The sequence below is a fragment of the Marmota marmota genome, unplaced genomic scaffold (genome assembly GCF_001458135.2).
Source record: "Marmota marmota marmota unplaced genomic scaffold, marMar, whole genome shotgun sequence".
NCBI lineage: Eukaryota > Metazoa > Chordata > Mammalia > Rodentia > Sciuridae > Marmota > Marmota marmota.
This window is the reverse complement of record NW_025999977.1, coordinates 2946421-2959325: the sequence shown is the minus strand read 5'-3', so window position 1 is coordinate 2959325 and position 12905 is coordinate 2946421. Positions and strand designations below refer to the sequence as shown.

The window sequence follows — 12905 nt, the reverse complement described above, 5'->3', positions numbered from 1 at the left end:
TTAATCCTTTGCCTGCACTTCCAGTTTAGCCTCTCTTCAGTCCAGCTAATGAAATAGAGTGCAGAGTCCTCGACACCTCTGGCCACTCAAAGGTACCCATCCCAGGGCCTCACCCTCCAGGAAGAGTTGATTAATTCAGGAATTTTCTCAACTTTGATGAATCCAAAAGTCACTTGAGATGTTTGTTCAAAATGCAGCCCAGGCTCTAACCTCCACAGGGGTTCTGCCTCAGGTGGTCTGAAACCTGGGTTTTTGGCCACCCGGTTCTGAAGCAAGTGGCCTGAGGCTCTGAACCTGAGCCCAACTTCAGGGTTCTCAGGAGTTTCTGGCAAGCCTTGCAGAGGCAAATGCTCTTTTAATCGAGTGCAGGATCACCCCCGGGGGCTAGGGATACTTACACACATGCTGGCTTATCCTCCTGCACCAAAAACCTGCAGGTTCCATGAAAGCAGAACTGAGTGTGGGAATCTGGGCATTCATTAAAATGTGACACCACTGCTGCGGCCACAGGCGGATCTGCTGGGGAGAGAAGACACACTGGGCTCAGATCTGGGCACAGATGGCGCTTGCACCCCACCAGTCAAGGAAGGCGAAGACCCTTATAGCTGGGACTTCCTGTCCCCGCCTTGGGGAACCCCCTCCAAAAGTCACTTTTTGCCCCCACACTCTATAACTAGTACCTAGTGCAGGACCACAGTGCCTCCATTAGGTGCCTTCTGGATTTTCAGCAATCTCTCCAAAAGATTTGGTATGATTCAAAGACATCAGAACAATTCCATCGTTTCAACCCAAGAGCTACTTATTTCACTTTTATAATGTGACTGATCAATTTTTAAAGAAAATATAGCTTCTACTGGGTGTGGTGATACATGTCTGTAATCCTAACAACGTGGGAGGCTGAGACAGGAACGATGCAAGTTTGAGGCCAGCCTCAGCAACTTGGCAAGACCCTCTCAAAAAGGGTCTCAATATGTAAATAAATGATAGCTTTTATAAAAAAAATTTTTTTCAAAGCAAAATACCAGAAGGGCACAAAGGAACCTATGCCTGCTAGAGACAGAATAGTTAATGATGCAAAAAGATGTTCATGATATATTGTAAGTGAAGTTAGTGTGCTTCCAATAGGGTCTGTATGGTCTGAAGAACACAAATGAAATTTAAACCCAGAGGAGTCTGGGAAGAATACACTAAGCTGGCAGCAGGGCTTCTCTTGGTGCTGAGGCCAGGAGAGGGGAAGCTATGTGTCTAAAGCAAAGGAATTCACATGAGAGCAGCCCAGTCCCATTGGGAAGCCAGGAGGGGGCAGGATCAGGTCTTCCCCACAGTCTGGGCACCACACCTTTCAGGCAGGGATATGACTAGCCAGGTCAGGACGCCTGTCAGGCATATCACACGGACAGGCTGATGACCAGCACCTGAGGCTTTGCTTTGGTTGGTTTATTTATTTATTTTTTTACTCCATCACTGGCCTCATTCTGTCCAAGTGGCACTGCTGGCAGCTCCCTCACCTTGGCAGGTAGGTTTCCATTCTGTTTGGGGAAACTTTCCTACTTATTTATTCCGCCCAAAACATGACTTTTGGAATTCTTGCTCTGTGCAAAAGGGCAGAATATTTCACATTGTGAGGTTTAAGGCCCAAACCAAATGTTAAACGCCCATTGTCCTCTATTTATGAATTACCTCTAGAAGTACCACATTTTAAAAATCCTATAATTCCACTGGGGGGAAAAAATCACAGGCTGAAAACACGACGGAATCCTTGACACGGAAGGCAAGCGTGTAGTGGCTAAGCGTGCACTTTGGAACTAGAGGGGCCTGGGTTTAATTGTGCCTCTGCCCCCTGGAATGGCATGCTTAGCCTCTCCTAGCTGGCTTCTGCATCTAAAGATGGGGGGCCACCTACCTCATGGGTGGCTCTGAGGCCTAGCCAGGTAATGCTTAGTAGGTCCTATACCCAATGAACTGGCTGATCTAGGCCACTGAGCTGTCTGTCTTATTATCCTCACTCACAGTCCTAGGATACTAATGAATCTCTGCATGGGGTAAGACCCATACAGCATATCGCCCTCTTTCCCACCATAAATGTGGAGACATGGAGCTAACAGTTCAAATGTTCCCTCAGCCCTAGTCATGGTTGTGAGCACAAGTAGAGAAGCTCAAAACCAAGTGGAGATGTCAGGGCCGGGCCCCTGGCTGCAGGATTCTGGGGAGTGGCACTCTAGGGCTTCTGTGGTCCAATGGCCTCAGCTGACTGCAGTCAGCCAGCAGCCTAGAGGCTGAGGAACAGCGCCAGTCACTCCCAACAGTGGACTCTGGGGATGCTGAATCAAGGCAGGAAAGGTTACTAGTCTGCATCACTAGCTTCTCTGTGCAGACACAGAGAGAAAGGACCTAGAGACCAGAGGACCTAATTTAATTAAGATATTGAAAAGGCTTTTGATAAGCTCCACAAAAGGCCATTCAAACATTCAACCACCACCTAGTGGCTAGAGGAAGTCCCTTGTTAGCACTTTGAGCCCAGCTCTTCCAAGCATAGTTTGTGGATTGGCCAAGGCTTCATTCACATCCTGACAGCATGTTAGAAAGTCAAGGTTGTGAGTCCGCCCTGACCTACTGAATCTTTGAGGTGGGACCCAGGAATCTGGGTGACAGATTTCCCTATGATATTTTTTAAGAAGTCAGGATTGTTTGTCCTGCAGGAGGTTCTGATGCACACAAATGTTTGAGACAAACACGCTCTCAGAAAAGTGACAGGAGTCCCCCAAGGGATCCTTTTTGGAGCTGGATATCTTCTGGCTTTTCAAACTCCTATATGATACTAATGCCTTACATCTGCTGAGCTGCTTCATGGTAGAGTGTCAACTTAATGAAGATACACTAAAAGAAATTCCTGGTTCTGACTTTTGGGAACACTGCTCTCCAAAACTGCCTGATGAGGAGCGGGTTCTGCCAAGGTGGCCTTTATCCTCTACTGATGGGTACTTTGCCTATTATAAATGTCCTGGGAGGTTTTATAAAACAGGTACTGCAGGACACACCTGGAATCGCGGAGGCAGGAAGATTCCAAGTTTGAGGCCAGCCTCACAACTTACCGAGACCATCTCAAAAAGGGCTGGGGATGTGGCTCAGGGGTTAAGCATGAGTTCAATCCCCAACACCAACAAAAAGACTAAAAACAGGTACCACGTATATGGGACACAACTGAGAAGAAGGTGTGTGGGAAAGAAGAAGAAAGGGAGGGAGGAGCAATCAAAGCAAAAGGGAAATAAGGATAGGAGGAGCAAAAAGGAAAGTTGTCAGGCATCAGATTAGTCTACAAAGCTCACATCAGAAAGTCCTGTGCCCGTGCTATAACTGAGTGACAAATATAGCTCTTTGCTTCCTGGCAGCCTAAGCAAGGATGCACATGGTTCATTAGATGGAAACATACCAGTCCTGAACTCCCCAATTCTGTGGTCAGTGAACAACTTCTCTTTCTCTGTAGGTGTTTTCAAAGGGAATGTCACGTGCTACGGTGGACTACATTAACCATAAAGCACACAGGGAAACATGTGCTGATATACCCAGTGTCTCTTTACTTGGTTCACTAAGAAGCCCAAGGAGTCCAAGCTAAGAAGAAACTCCATGCAAAATTAGTGACATCTGGTGATCTTGCTCTGTGCATTCAGAGACCAGCATGAAAAAAAGAAGCCTGGTGCTCCCAGTCCTCCGTGACTCCACCCGTCTGCCTCAAAACCAAGGGCAGAGAGGACAAGGGGAGCTCAAGGCTAGTTAATCATCACAGTCATGAAAAATATTTTTCCTATTTTTTTTAATAACAGATGTAATATTTTTGAAATGTTCTGAAAATATGCATATATAATTAATTAAAAGCCCACTTTTAATCCACTGTTGAGCAAGAACCGTATTAAGTCCACACTGCATATGAACACATACAGGAGCTTAGGGTTTCTACTTTGTTGCATCTGGATATCATTGGAACTTGTCACAGGTTTCCAAATAGGGGATGAGAAATAAGTGGATGGGGAGGAGCGGGCCACTCTGCTCTCTCTCAGCACCCTCAGGGGGGCAAGAGTAATTTGGGGATACAGAAAAGGAAAGATAGATTGGATCTCAAAAGAGAAGTGCCCACAAACCATTGCACCTCCTGAGCAACCTGGCCTGTGTCCTTGACCCCTGCTGCTGTGACATGAGTGCAATGTATAAGTGCAGGGAAAACTGGAGTAAAATTATGTGGCTCTATCCCTATCTGGCCCCTAGCAAACGTCCCTCTATATATAACAGCCCACATCGGGGGGTTGCTGTCCCTCCCTGTGGAGATGGCTTGCATTCTCCCTTGAATGTGCCTCTGCTTCCCTAAATAAACCTCTGTCTCTGACTTGTGTGCTGAAATTCTTTTACCCCACTGGTCCTGAACCGAGGTCCCTTCTCTGGGAACTTCTTGGACCTCCAGTACCAAAGGTGAGCCAACCGTAGACAAGAGGGGTGCACTGGGGCTCTTGGTTGCTGTGCAAGCTTGTGAGCTAAACGCATTTTTCTCCAGCCCTTTGCTATGGTCTGGATATGGCTTGCGTGTGGGTCTCAAAGGTGCATGTGCAGGAGTCTTGGGCCTTGGTGTGGCAGTGTTGGGAGGTCGTGGAACTATTAAGGGGTGAAGCCTGGGGGAAGGTGATTGGGCCATTGGGAAGGGATTCATGTAGTTCTGGTGGGACTCTGGTTATTTCCCACGGGAGTGATTGCAATAAAAGGGGCACTCTTGGCCTCTGAATCTCTCTGGCTTCCTGTCCTGCCATGCAATCTTCCCCTCTCCCATGTGTTTCCACCATGATGCCATGTAGCCATATTGTCATGTAGCCAGAAAGCCCTCACCAGAGCTGAGCAGATATCAGCACCAAGCTCTCAAACGGCCAGATCAGCGAGCTAAGTAAACCTCTTTTCTTTATAAAGCACCTGGCCTCAGCAATTTTGTTAAAGCAACAGAAAATGGACTAATGTACCTGTGCAAAGTGTGAGGCATGCGGTGAGCAAGGGGGAGAAATTGTTGATCTTAACTGGAGGCTTGTAAAGATGTTTATTTTAGATACCACACCCAGCACCACAATCGGCTATTAACACAGGGCTATTCCTATTGACGTCCAGAAGAAAAGCATCTTTGGGGAAGGTGGGGGAGGGCAGATGTGGGCTGCCACTTATTGAGCACTCACTGTATGCCAGGTGCCAGGCTCTGAGGCTGGGCAGGCAGCCCACTAGAGGGAGTTGCTCAGTAACTTTGGCCATCATATCCTCATTGCAAGGTACGTTATTTTATAAAAAACGAGCCTTACAAGGGAACCCTCATATTCCAACATCTTCCCTAGAAGGAGTCAGTTTCTCAGTGTCTAAGTTGCTTTCTCCTCTCTCCACTTCTCTTTCCCTCCTTTTTCCTTTCTCCTCTTTCTGAAAAGAAAATATCAAGTAATGGAAGGAATGGCCTAAGGACAGAAAATGATAATACCATCAGGTAGAAAAGGCCACCAGGGAATGTCCAAAGAAGGGCTCCCCTTCAAGTGCAAGTGGAGGGTGGGGCACGGCAGCCCCACCCCCAGAACCCTAGGCCATCTCCTCCAGGCACCGTGTCTGATTAGCACTAGCACGCTGCTGATAGGAAAAGCAAATGTTCTGGTTTTTGGAACAGCCCTCCATCCGCTCACTCCCAGCAGCTGGGGTTTCAGAGTTGCTCAGTTCCTGATGTCATGAAATTTACGAGAGGCCTCTCCAGCACGGGAACCAAATGCACATCTTGCAGACACCACTGTTCTCTGGGGAGCTGTGAAAGTTTTGCCCAAAGACCACAGACCCACTAATAGGGCCTGGAACCCAGCCCCACTCACAGGAAGAGGGTCTGGAAGAACAATCAAGGGGCAAGGAAATCCCAGATTCAATTCACAAGAGGGGTTTCTCCAGTTCAGAAGAGCCAGGGAGACACCGTCTGGACAACGCTTTCCGACAGCCCTGCTCCCAGGGGAGCAGCAGCCACACCACGGAGTGCAGTCCCTGCCCCCACCCCCCACCCCAACCAGCCCTAATTGGACTTTCTGCTGATCGGTGGGAGCTGACTGAGGCAGGGGCTCTTCACTCTTCCCCAGATGTCAAAACCCAGGAATGCATTTGCCTGTTGCAAAGCTTACATCATTCTCGGCTATTTCATTACTTCCTCAAATATCACAGTTAACTCTCTGACCATTTCATAATGATGTCTGGCTTTTCAGTGGGAACGTGAGCCAAGGTTTGTGACCTGAGACCAAATATTTTCAGACACTGCAACAGCAAAACCAACAAATGCCTCTTGAATGTCTGGGAGAAAAGGCAGGAGATCCATGCAGTGAGTATGGCAGCTGCCAAGCAGCACCATCAAAGTGAGGGAGGGCCCTAATCTGATGCGCCCTTGTGTACTTGCAGTACTCAGGCCCATGTTTTACCCTAAGTCCAGGCTTGAGCTACCTGCAGGGGTGGGCTCCGTTCTGGGAAGGCAAGGAGCACTTCAAGGCCGCAGCCGCCCCAGTTTATGATCCTAAACTCTGGGGGCAGTGCGTGACATGAAGGAGAGGCTGGGACAGAGGCTCAAACCTGGTGGCAGAAATGCTGCACCAGGTCATAGAGAGGCAAACAGAAGTGAGCATTGGTGAACAGGGGTCCTGACATTCCTTGGCATTTGGGGTTGGTGAGAACCATCCTTAGAATTTTATAAATGGTACTAAAGAGGAAGGCATTGTCTGTCTGCAATGTGGCAATGTCACTGACTTTGACCAGAGAGGGGAACACCCCTTCCAGAAAGATAATCACTAAGAGCAACTCCTGTCCAACCACCATAGGGTGGGTTTCACATGAGCAGCGGAAGTCAGCAGAGTACAGAAAAGTGACCATCTGTGGCTCGGGTAGGAAATTCATCCTCAAGGGCTATTCACTGACACGGGAGACTCAATTTTGTTGTTCTGGGACTCAGGCATGGTGGTGGAGATGAGATAAATATAATCACGCAGCTCATTCACTATTAAAACCAGGAACCTATAAAACAGTGATGACATTAGTTAGCTTCATGGCCCCATCATATGAGAGAGAAGGGGCATTCATATTAGTTTAGCAATGAAAAGAGAAAATTCATTTTATACTTAAAATTAACTGACACCTACTACTGCAGTGCCTCTTGTCATTCCACTTGGTGAGTTGGGTGGGGGAGGAGAGCCATTTCTGTCCCTGTCAGCCCCTAACCCTGAGATTCTCAATTTACTGAGAGAACTCCTGTACTTAAAAAAAAAAAAAAAAAAAGTTTTTCTCCCTGTAACAAAATACCTAAACATAGATTTACTAATTCATTTAAAAAATATATTTTTAGTTATAGGGGATGGGGATATAGCTCAGTTGGTAGAGGGCTTGCCTCCCATGTATAAGGCCCTGGGTTCAATCCCCAGCACCACCAACAAACAAACACATTTTTAGTTATGGACACATACCTTTTTTTTATTTGTTTATTTTTTTCATATGGTGCTGAGGATAAAGCCTAGTGCCTCATATGTGCTAGGCAGGCACTGTACAATTGAACCACAACCCCAGACCCCAAGATTTACTAATTCTTCAGCAACCTTTTCCAATACCAGCTAATTTTGACCCTATTTGATTTGGAACTTTCCGTGATCCTAAACTGGCTTGATACCCTGCCCACCTCTCACTTAAGGATAGGGACAAATCTCAAGACTACCCTATAGGTTACACATTATTAGACTCCATTTTTTTAGATGGGGAAACTAAAGTTTACATATCCTTGCCAATGGCACTTGGCAAGAAAGTACTAGAATTGGAATCTTATCAGTTTTCTCCAATTTCATGAAAATGAAGATCTATAGAAAATTAGGTTATTGACATCTGGAAAGACAAACGCTAAGAAGGTACATTGACATACACAAATCACGCTGTTAGGAAGGGGACACTTTTTAAGCAGCTTCTAGTAATCAGGGACATTTATAAGAGCAACATAAGGAAGTACTGCTTTTTTTGGGGGAGGAATGGGGAACTGTACATATGGAACTTACTAATCCCACCAGCAGTGGTAGCTGGACAATATAAACAGATACAAAAGAGATTTCTATGTATCCATAAATGATGCTGGTTCATGAGACACTGCCATGTCTTTTTCTCTAAGCATGCTCCATCACAGCCTGCACCTCAGGGCTGTATGGTACTTCTGACCAAGAGACCAGGGGCTTCTGGCTCAATGAAGAGCTAATACAGACTCCTGAATTGCTTTTGCAGATTTAGACAAGATGCTAAGGGGGAAACCTGAGGAAACATCTGAGTCAATTTAATTCCCTCTCATCATTTCCCACTTGGGGCAAAAACCAAGGAATGTGATGGAACCAGATTCAAAGAAAGATATTAGTGGAGAAGCAGACAGCCTATTTTCTACTTTCCTGTAAAGACATTGGTTATTAATAACATAGCACTTGTGTGTGTGTGTGTGTGTGTGTGTGTGTGTGTGTGTGTTGGGAAAACAGACACATGGAAATTCACCAGTACGACTGGTCTCCAGTTGGGTTCATCCTGCTTATGCCTATGTTGAAGGCCAAGGCAGTTTTTTTTATTCCAACAGAAAATCAGAAAACATGAGCATAGAAATATTTTGCCAGGATCTTATTCCCCCTAAACACTGTCTAAAAAGTGTTAATCTAATGTGGATCTTCTGAGGTCAGATGATGATGATATTATTATTAATAGTAGCTACTATTAATAGATGTCTGCTAATTGCAGGCATGTGCTTAGCATTTAAAGAGAGAATACTGCTTAATCCCATGAGGAGGTCATTACAATCCCAGTCCCGTGGATAAAGAAAGTGAAGCACAGGGAGGTGGAGTGTGTTCAGTGCCACTTTGTTAATAAATGGCAGAGCTGGAATTGGAACTCATGGCTGGCTTCTCTAAAGCTCTTGCTCTAACACAGTGTGTACATGTGCGAATAAAGGGGTAAAAAAATCCTTAATGTGCTTCCACGGTCCAGACAACTCTTTGATTTGGAGAATAAACAAATCAAGGATTACCAGGAAATCCTCAGGGGTATTTTAGAATTAAAAGGGCTGAGAGTCCCAAGGAAAATGGCCTTAATTAGCAGAGCGGCTTTAGGAGTCTAAAATAAAACCTCAGTGCAATCATATGACATACGGACTGAAACTAGTCTGTATGGATCCATCTAGAGATGCATGTATCAACTTGGCCTCTTACCTATACACCAACTCCTGCCAAGAACACCATCTCCCAAGGGCCTGGAGAGTGGACAGGTGGGGTGGGCGAGATTCCTCAGGTTGCCTGTAAACCTGCATTCTAGATTATGGATTAAAGTGAAATTGAAACAGAGGGGCGTGCATTGGACAGATTGCTCCCTCTCCACTGAGCTCTTCCTATTCCATGTGATCCTGTTCTCTAGCTCCTAGGTTGCTGCTTCTATCTCTACCTTGGCCTTAGTCATTTTAAGTCAAAAAGAAAAAAGCAAAAGAAAAAAGAAAAAAGAAAATTGCAGGTCACGGTTTTGCTTTGAAGACTAAAGCTAAACCTCCCCCTTCTTTTAATATTTTAATCCTTTGATATCAAAGAGACAGACCATTTTCATGTCTTCAAACCAGAAAGTCCCTTATTCTAATTACATCCTCTTGGGTGTCAACCAGCATTGTGAAAATATTTCACTTCCAAGTTTCATTCACAAAGTCAATGTGGATTTACCGAAGTTTGGCTCTCATCAGCTGGCTCTGAATCAGAACATGAAGAGCTCTGGGAACTAGAACGAGTCCTGCTGGATGTGGGATTCTGTCTTGGCTTTGTTGGAGGAACGGCCCTGTTGGAGCCCAGGGCTATCTGCCTCTGCTGTCTATGTGTCTCTGTTCTCTTTATAAATATCAAAATTGTTAGGAAACACGGTTGGCAGGAAACCCTCAATCTACCCTAAGGAAAAAAAAATGCTTCCTCTTGAGTCTTTGAACCATAATCCCTTCAAACCCTCCTCACTGAGCACTGTAAACACTACAGGATAACTGTTTTTCTAGAACATTTCATGTCCTCAGAACTTTTGACAGACACGTTTTCAATTTGCAGTGTGTGGATGCTATCTTGGTGGATGGAGGATTTCCCTCATTCTAAGGAGGAGACTGAGATGTACAGAGGTAAATTTAGGGAAAAATTCAGCAAACTTAAAATGTAGTTGAGTCAGACTTTGTCCTCTGACAAAAACGTGGCCTGTTCTTGTTTCACTTGAGTTTCATATAGATGATTTCTGGTTGCCTGTAGATAAAAGGCCCTTCTAACAAGAAGATACTTTAGTGGGCTGGGGCTATAGCTCAGTGGCAGAGTGCTTGCCTAGCATGTGTGAGGCACTGGGTTCAATCCTTAGCACCACACAAAAATAAACAAAGGCATTCTGTCCATCTACAACTACAAAAAAAATTTTTTTAAAAAGTAAAAAAAAAAAAAAAAAAAAGATACTTCAGGATTGTGGGTAAGTATTTTTTTCTAACTTCCTAAGCTTCACAAAAAGAATTTGAGTTTGAAAACATAACATTTAAAATTCAAACTCAACATGAATACAAATACCATTGAAGTTTAAATGATTTTTATTTTTAATATTTGACTTATAGAATTGTAGTGTTTTAGTACACTAAATTTTAGAAGTCTGGATTTGAGTCTACACAAGAAAAGTCATGTTCTATCATTAAAAGGGAATAAGGAGGAGTCATGTCTTAAAACAGTCATCTCTTGATTTTCCTCAGGAGCCCCACTAGGATGCCCAAGTCCCTTACATAAAATTGTTAAGAATATTAGTGTATAACCTATGCATATCCTTAGCACCACATACTTTAGATCACCTCTACTTACAATACCTAATCCAATATAAATACAGTATAAATAGTTGTTATACTATATCATTTAGGGAACAATGAGAAGAAAAAATTCTGAACATGTTCAGTAAAGAACAGCTGCAATTTTTTCAATTATCTTCAACCTGAAGTAGGTTGAATCTGAGGACGCAGAACCCACAGATGCGGTGGGCAGACTGTAATTACTTGGAGAAGACAGAAGATGTTCAGATGAAAGATGAGAGCTAACCTCAGGCTTGATTTCTAGAGGTAGAAACCTTACATACTCCCACTAGAAATAACAAACGCCAGAAAGAAGGCAGGCTATTTGATCCAGTCCATGTCCAACCACTATGTTTAATGACATTTTTTAATCAAAACAGCTCAACCCAGAAATTGCTGTTTTGGGCCAGACACCTCATGAGTTCTGCTAAACCTGGTTCTTCTTCCCCCTGAGCACACAGACTACAACATTTTCCAGCCTCCCAGTGTGGTTAGATGTGATCATGTGATCAGGTTATGGCCAATGGATTTGAGCAAAAGTGATGGCTCCATTTTTAGGATTGGTCCATAAAAATCTCCCGTGCATCTCCCTTTCTCCCTCCCTAGGCACCAGCTAAACAGAGAGAACTCTTCCAAAGGCATAGAGGAGGAAGGAGCCATAGGGAATATCACCTGGCAAAAAGCCTGCAGGGCCAGCATACCTGCACAGCAGACATGAGCAGGAAGTCAACAACATTCAGGGCTTTGATAAAGCAGGGAGGGCTCTTCTAAGGCCAGACTAAGCCTGAACAGCACTTAGGGTTGTTACCGAATTTCTGATGTAGGATAAATCATACCCTTTTAACCCACTATCCGTTGTTTCTTTTGGGAACCCTTTCTATAAAGGGTTTTATAATGTTATCTAAAAAGTAACACACATTCATTGTCGAAATTTTAGAAAACACAAAAATTCTAAGTTAAGAGAATCACTTGTGATCTCGTCACTGAGAAACAACCACTGCTTCTACAGAACATTTTACAAATGTTTAATTTTTTTTCCTGGTAGTTTATTTTCTTTTTGTTCTTTGCATAAGGGATCATATTTCTTGGCTACTTTCCCCTTGCACTGGTTAAGAATATATCTTCTTTTTAATCTACTGATGCTTATCTTTGAACTTTAAAAAATTATTCTCTCGATATCAAGAGTGAAATCTGATGTTCAATTAGATATTTAGCATAGTTTTGCTTTATCCCTCTGCTTGTCCCCAATTATGTTTTTTTATTACTATAATATGATTTTATATCCCTATTATGTTTTCTAAAACCCTAGCTTCTATTTTAATAATTATTTTCAACTCCTGTGCTAGTATAACTACATTGACACATCGTCAGTTGGGCACATTGTCACTAATATTTCTGTACCACATCTTCCCGTTCAGGAGATTTTTATCCCGAGATAAATGTTACCGAACTGAAGAGGATCTTTGAACATCTTTCCCAGGAAGGGCATGAGATGGGTGTGGCTACATAATGAAACATTATTTGTCTGAAAACATCTTTCTCATCCACACTCATGGCTTTGCATATGACAATTTCTCCCACCGTTGACTTTTGGCCTTGTAGTTGATGAGACACCTGAAGCTAGATTGACTCCAGGTAAATCTGCTTTTCTTTTCACTTTGCTGCTTGTTAAGACTTTCTTTGTAATAAAAACTAGTTAAATCACGTTGAGGTTAATGCTTTCAATCTTAAGGACGAATGTATTTCAGTTTAAGTTTTCTGTAATGTTTTCTTCTTCTGGATCCCCTACTTCTGTTTTCCAACCTTCTTTTTTTGTTCTCATTATTTTTGTCTTTTGAGTTACCTTCTGACTTCTGGAGAAATTTCCCAGCTTACTTTTTTTTTTTTAAATTTCACTCATTTGATTTACTGTACTATCCAATCTGAGGCTCCACAGTAGATTAAAAACTCATTGTATTTTATCAATTCCTTGCAGCTGTTTCTTATTTCACAGACACCATGTCAGCTTGAGTCTTGAAGACACCACTTAGAG

General features: G+C 43.7%; 1 protein-coding gene across 2 annotated transcripts in view; it reads right to left on the bottom strand.

The window, feature by feature from the left end:
* Tgfa (transforming growth factor alpha) overlaps positions 1-12905 on the bottom strand; it is a 99894-nt gene that overhangs the window by 17111 nt on the left and 69878 nt on the right. The window contains exon 3 of one of the 2 annotated variants that reach the window (XM_015479551.2): positions 399-519. In XM_015479551.2, coding sequence (XP_015335037.2) covers positions 399-519 — 121 coding nt within the window. The remainder of the gene's footprint in view (positions 1-398; positions 520-12905) is intronic. The other variant, XM_015479552.2, reaches the window with a different exon arrangement.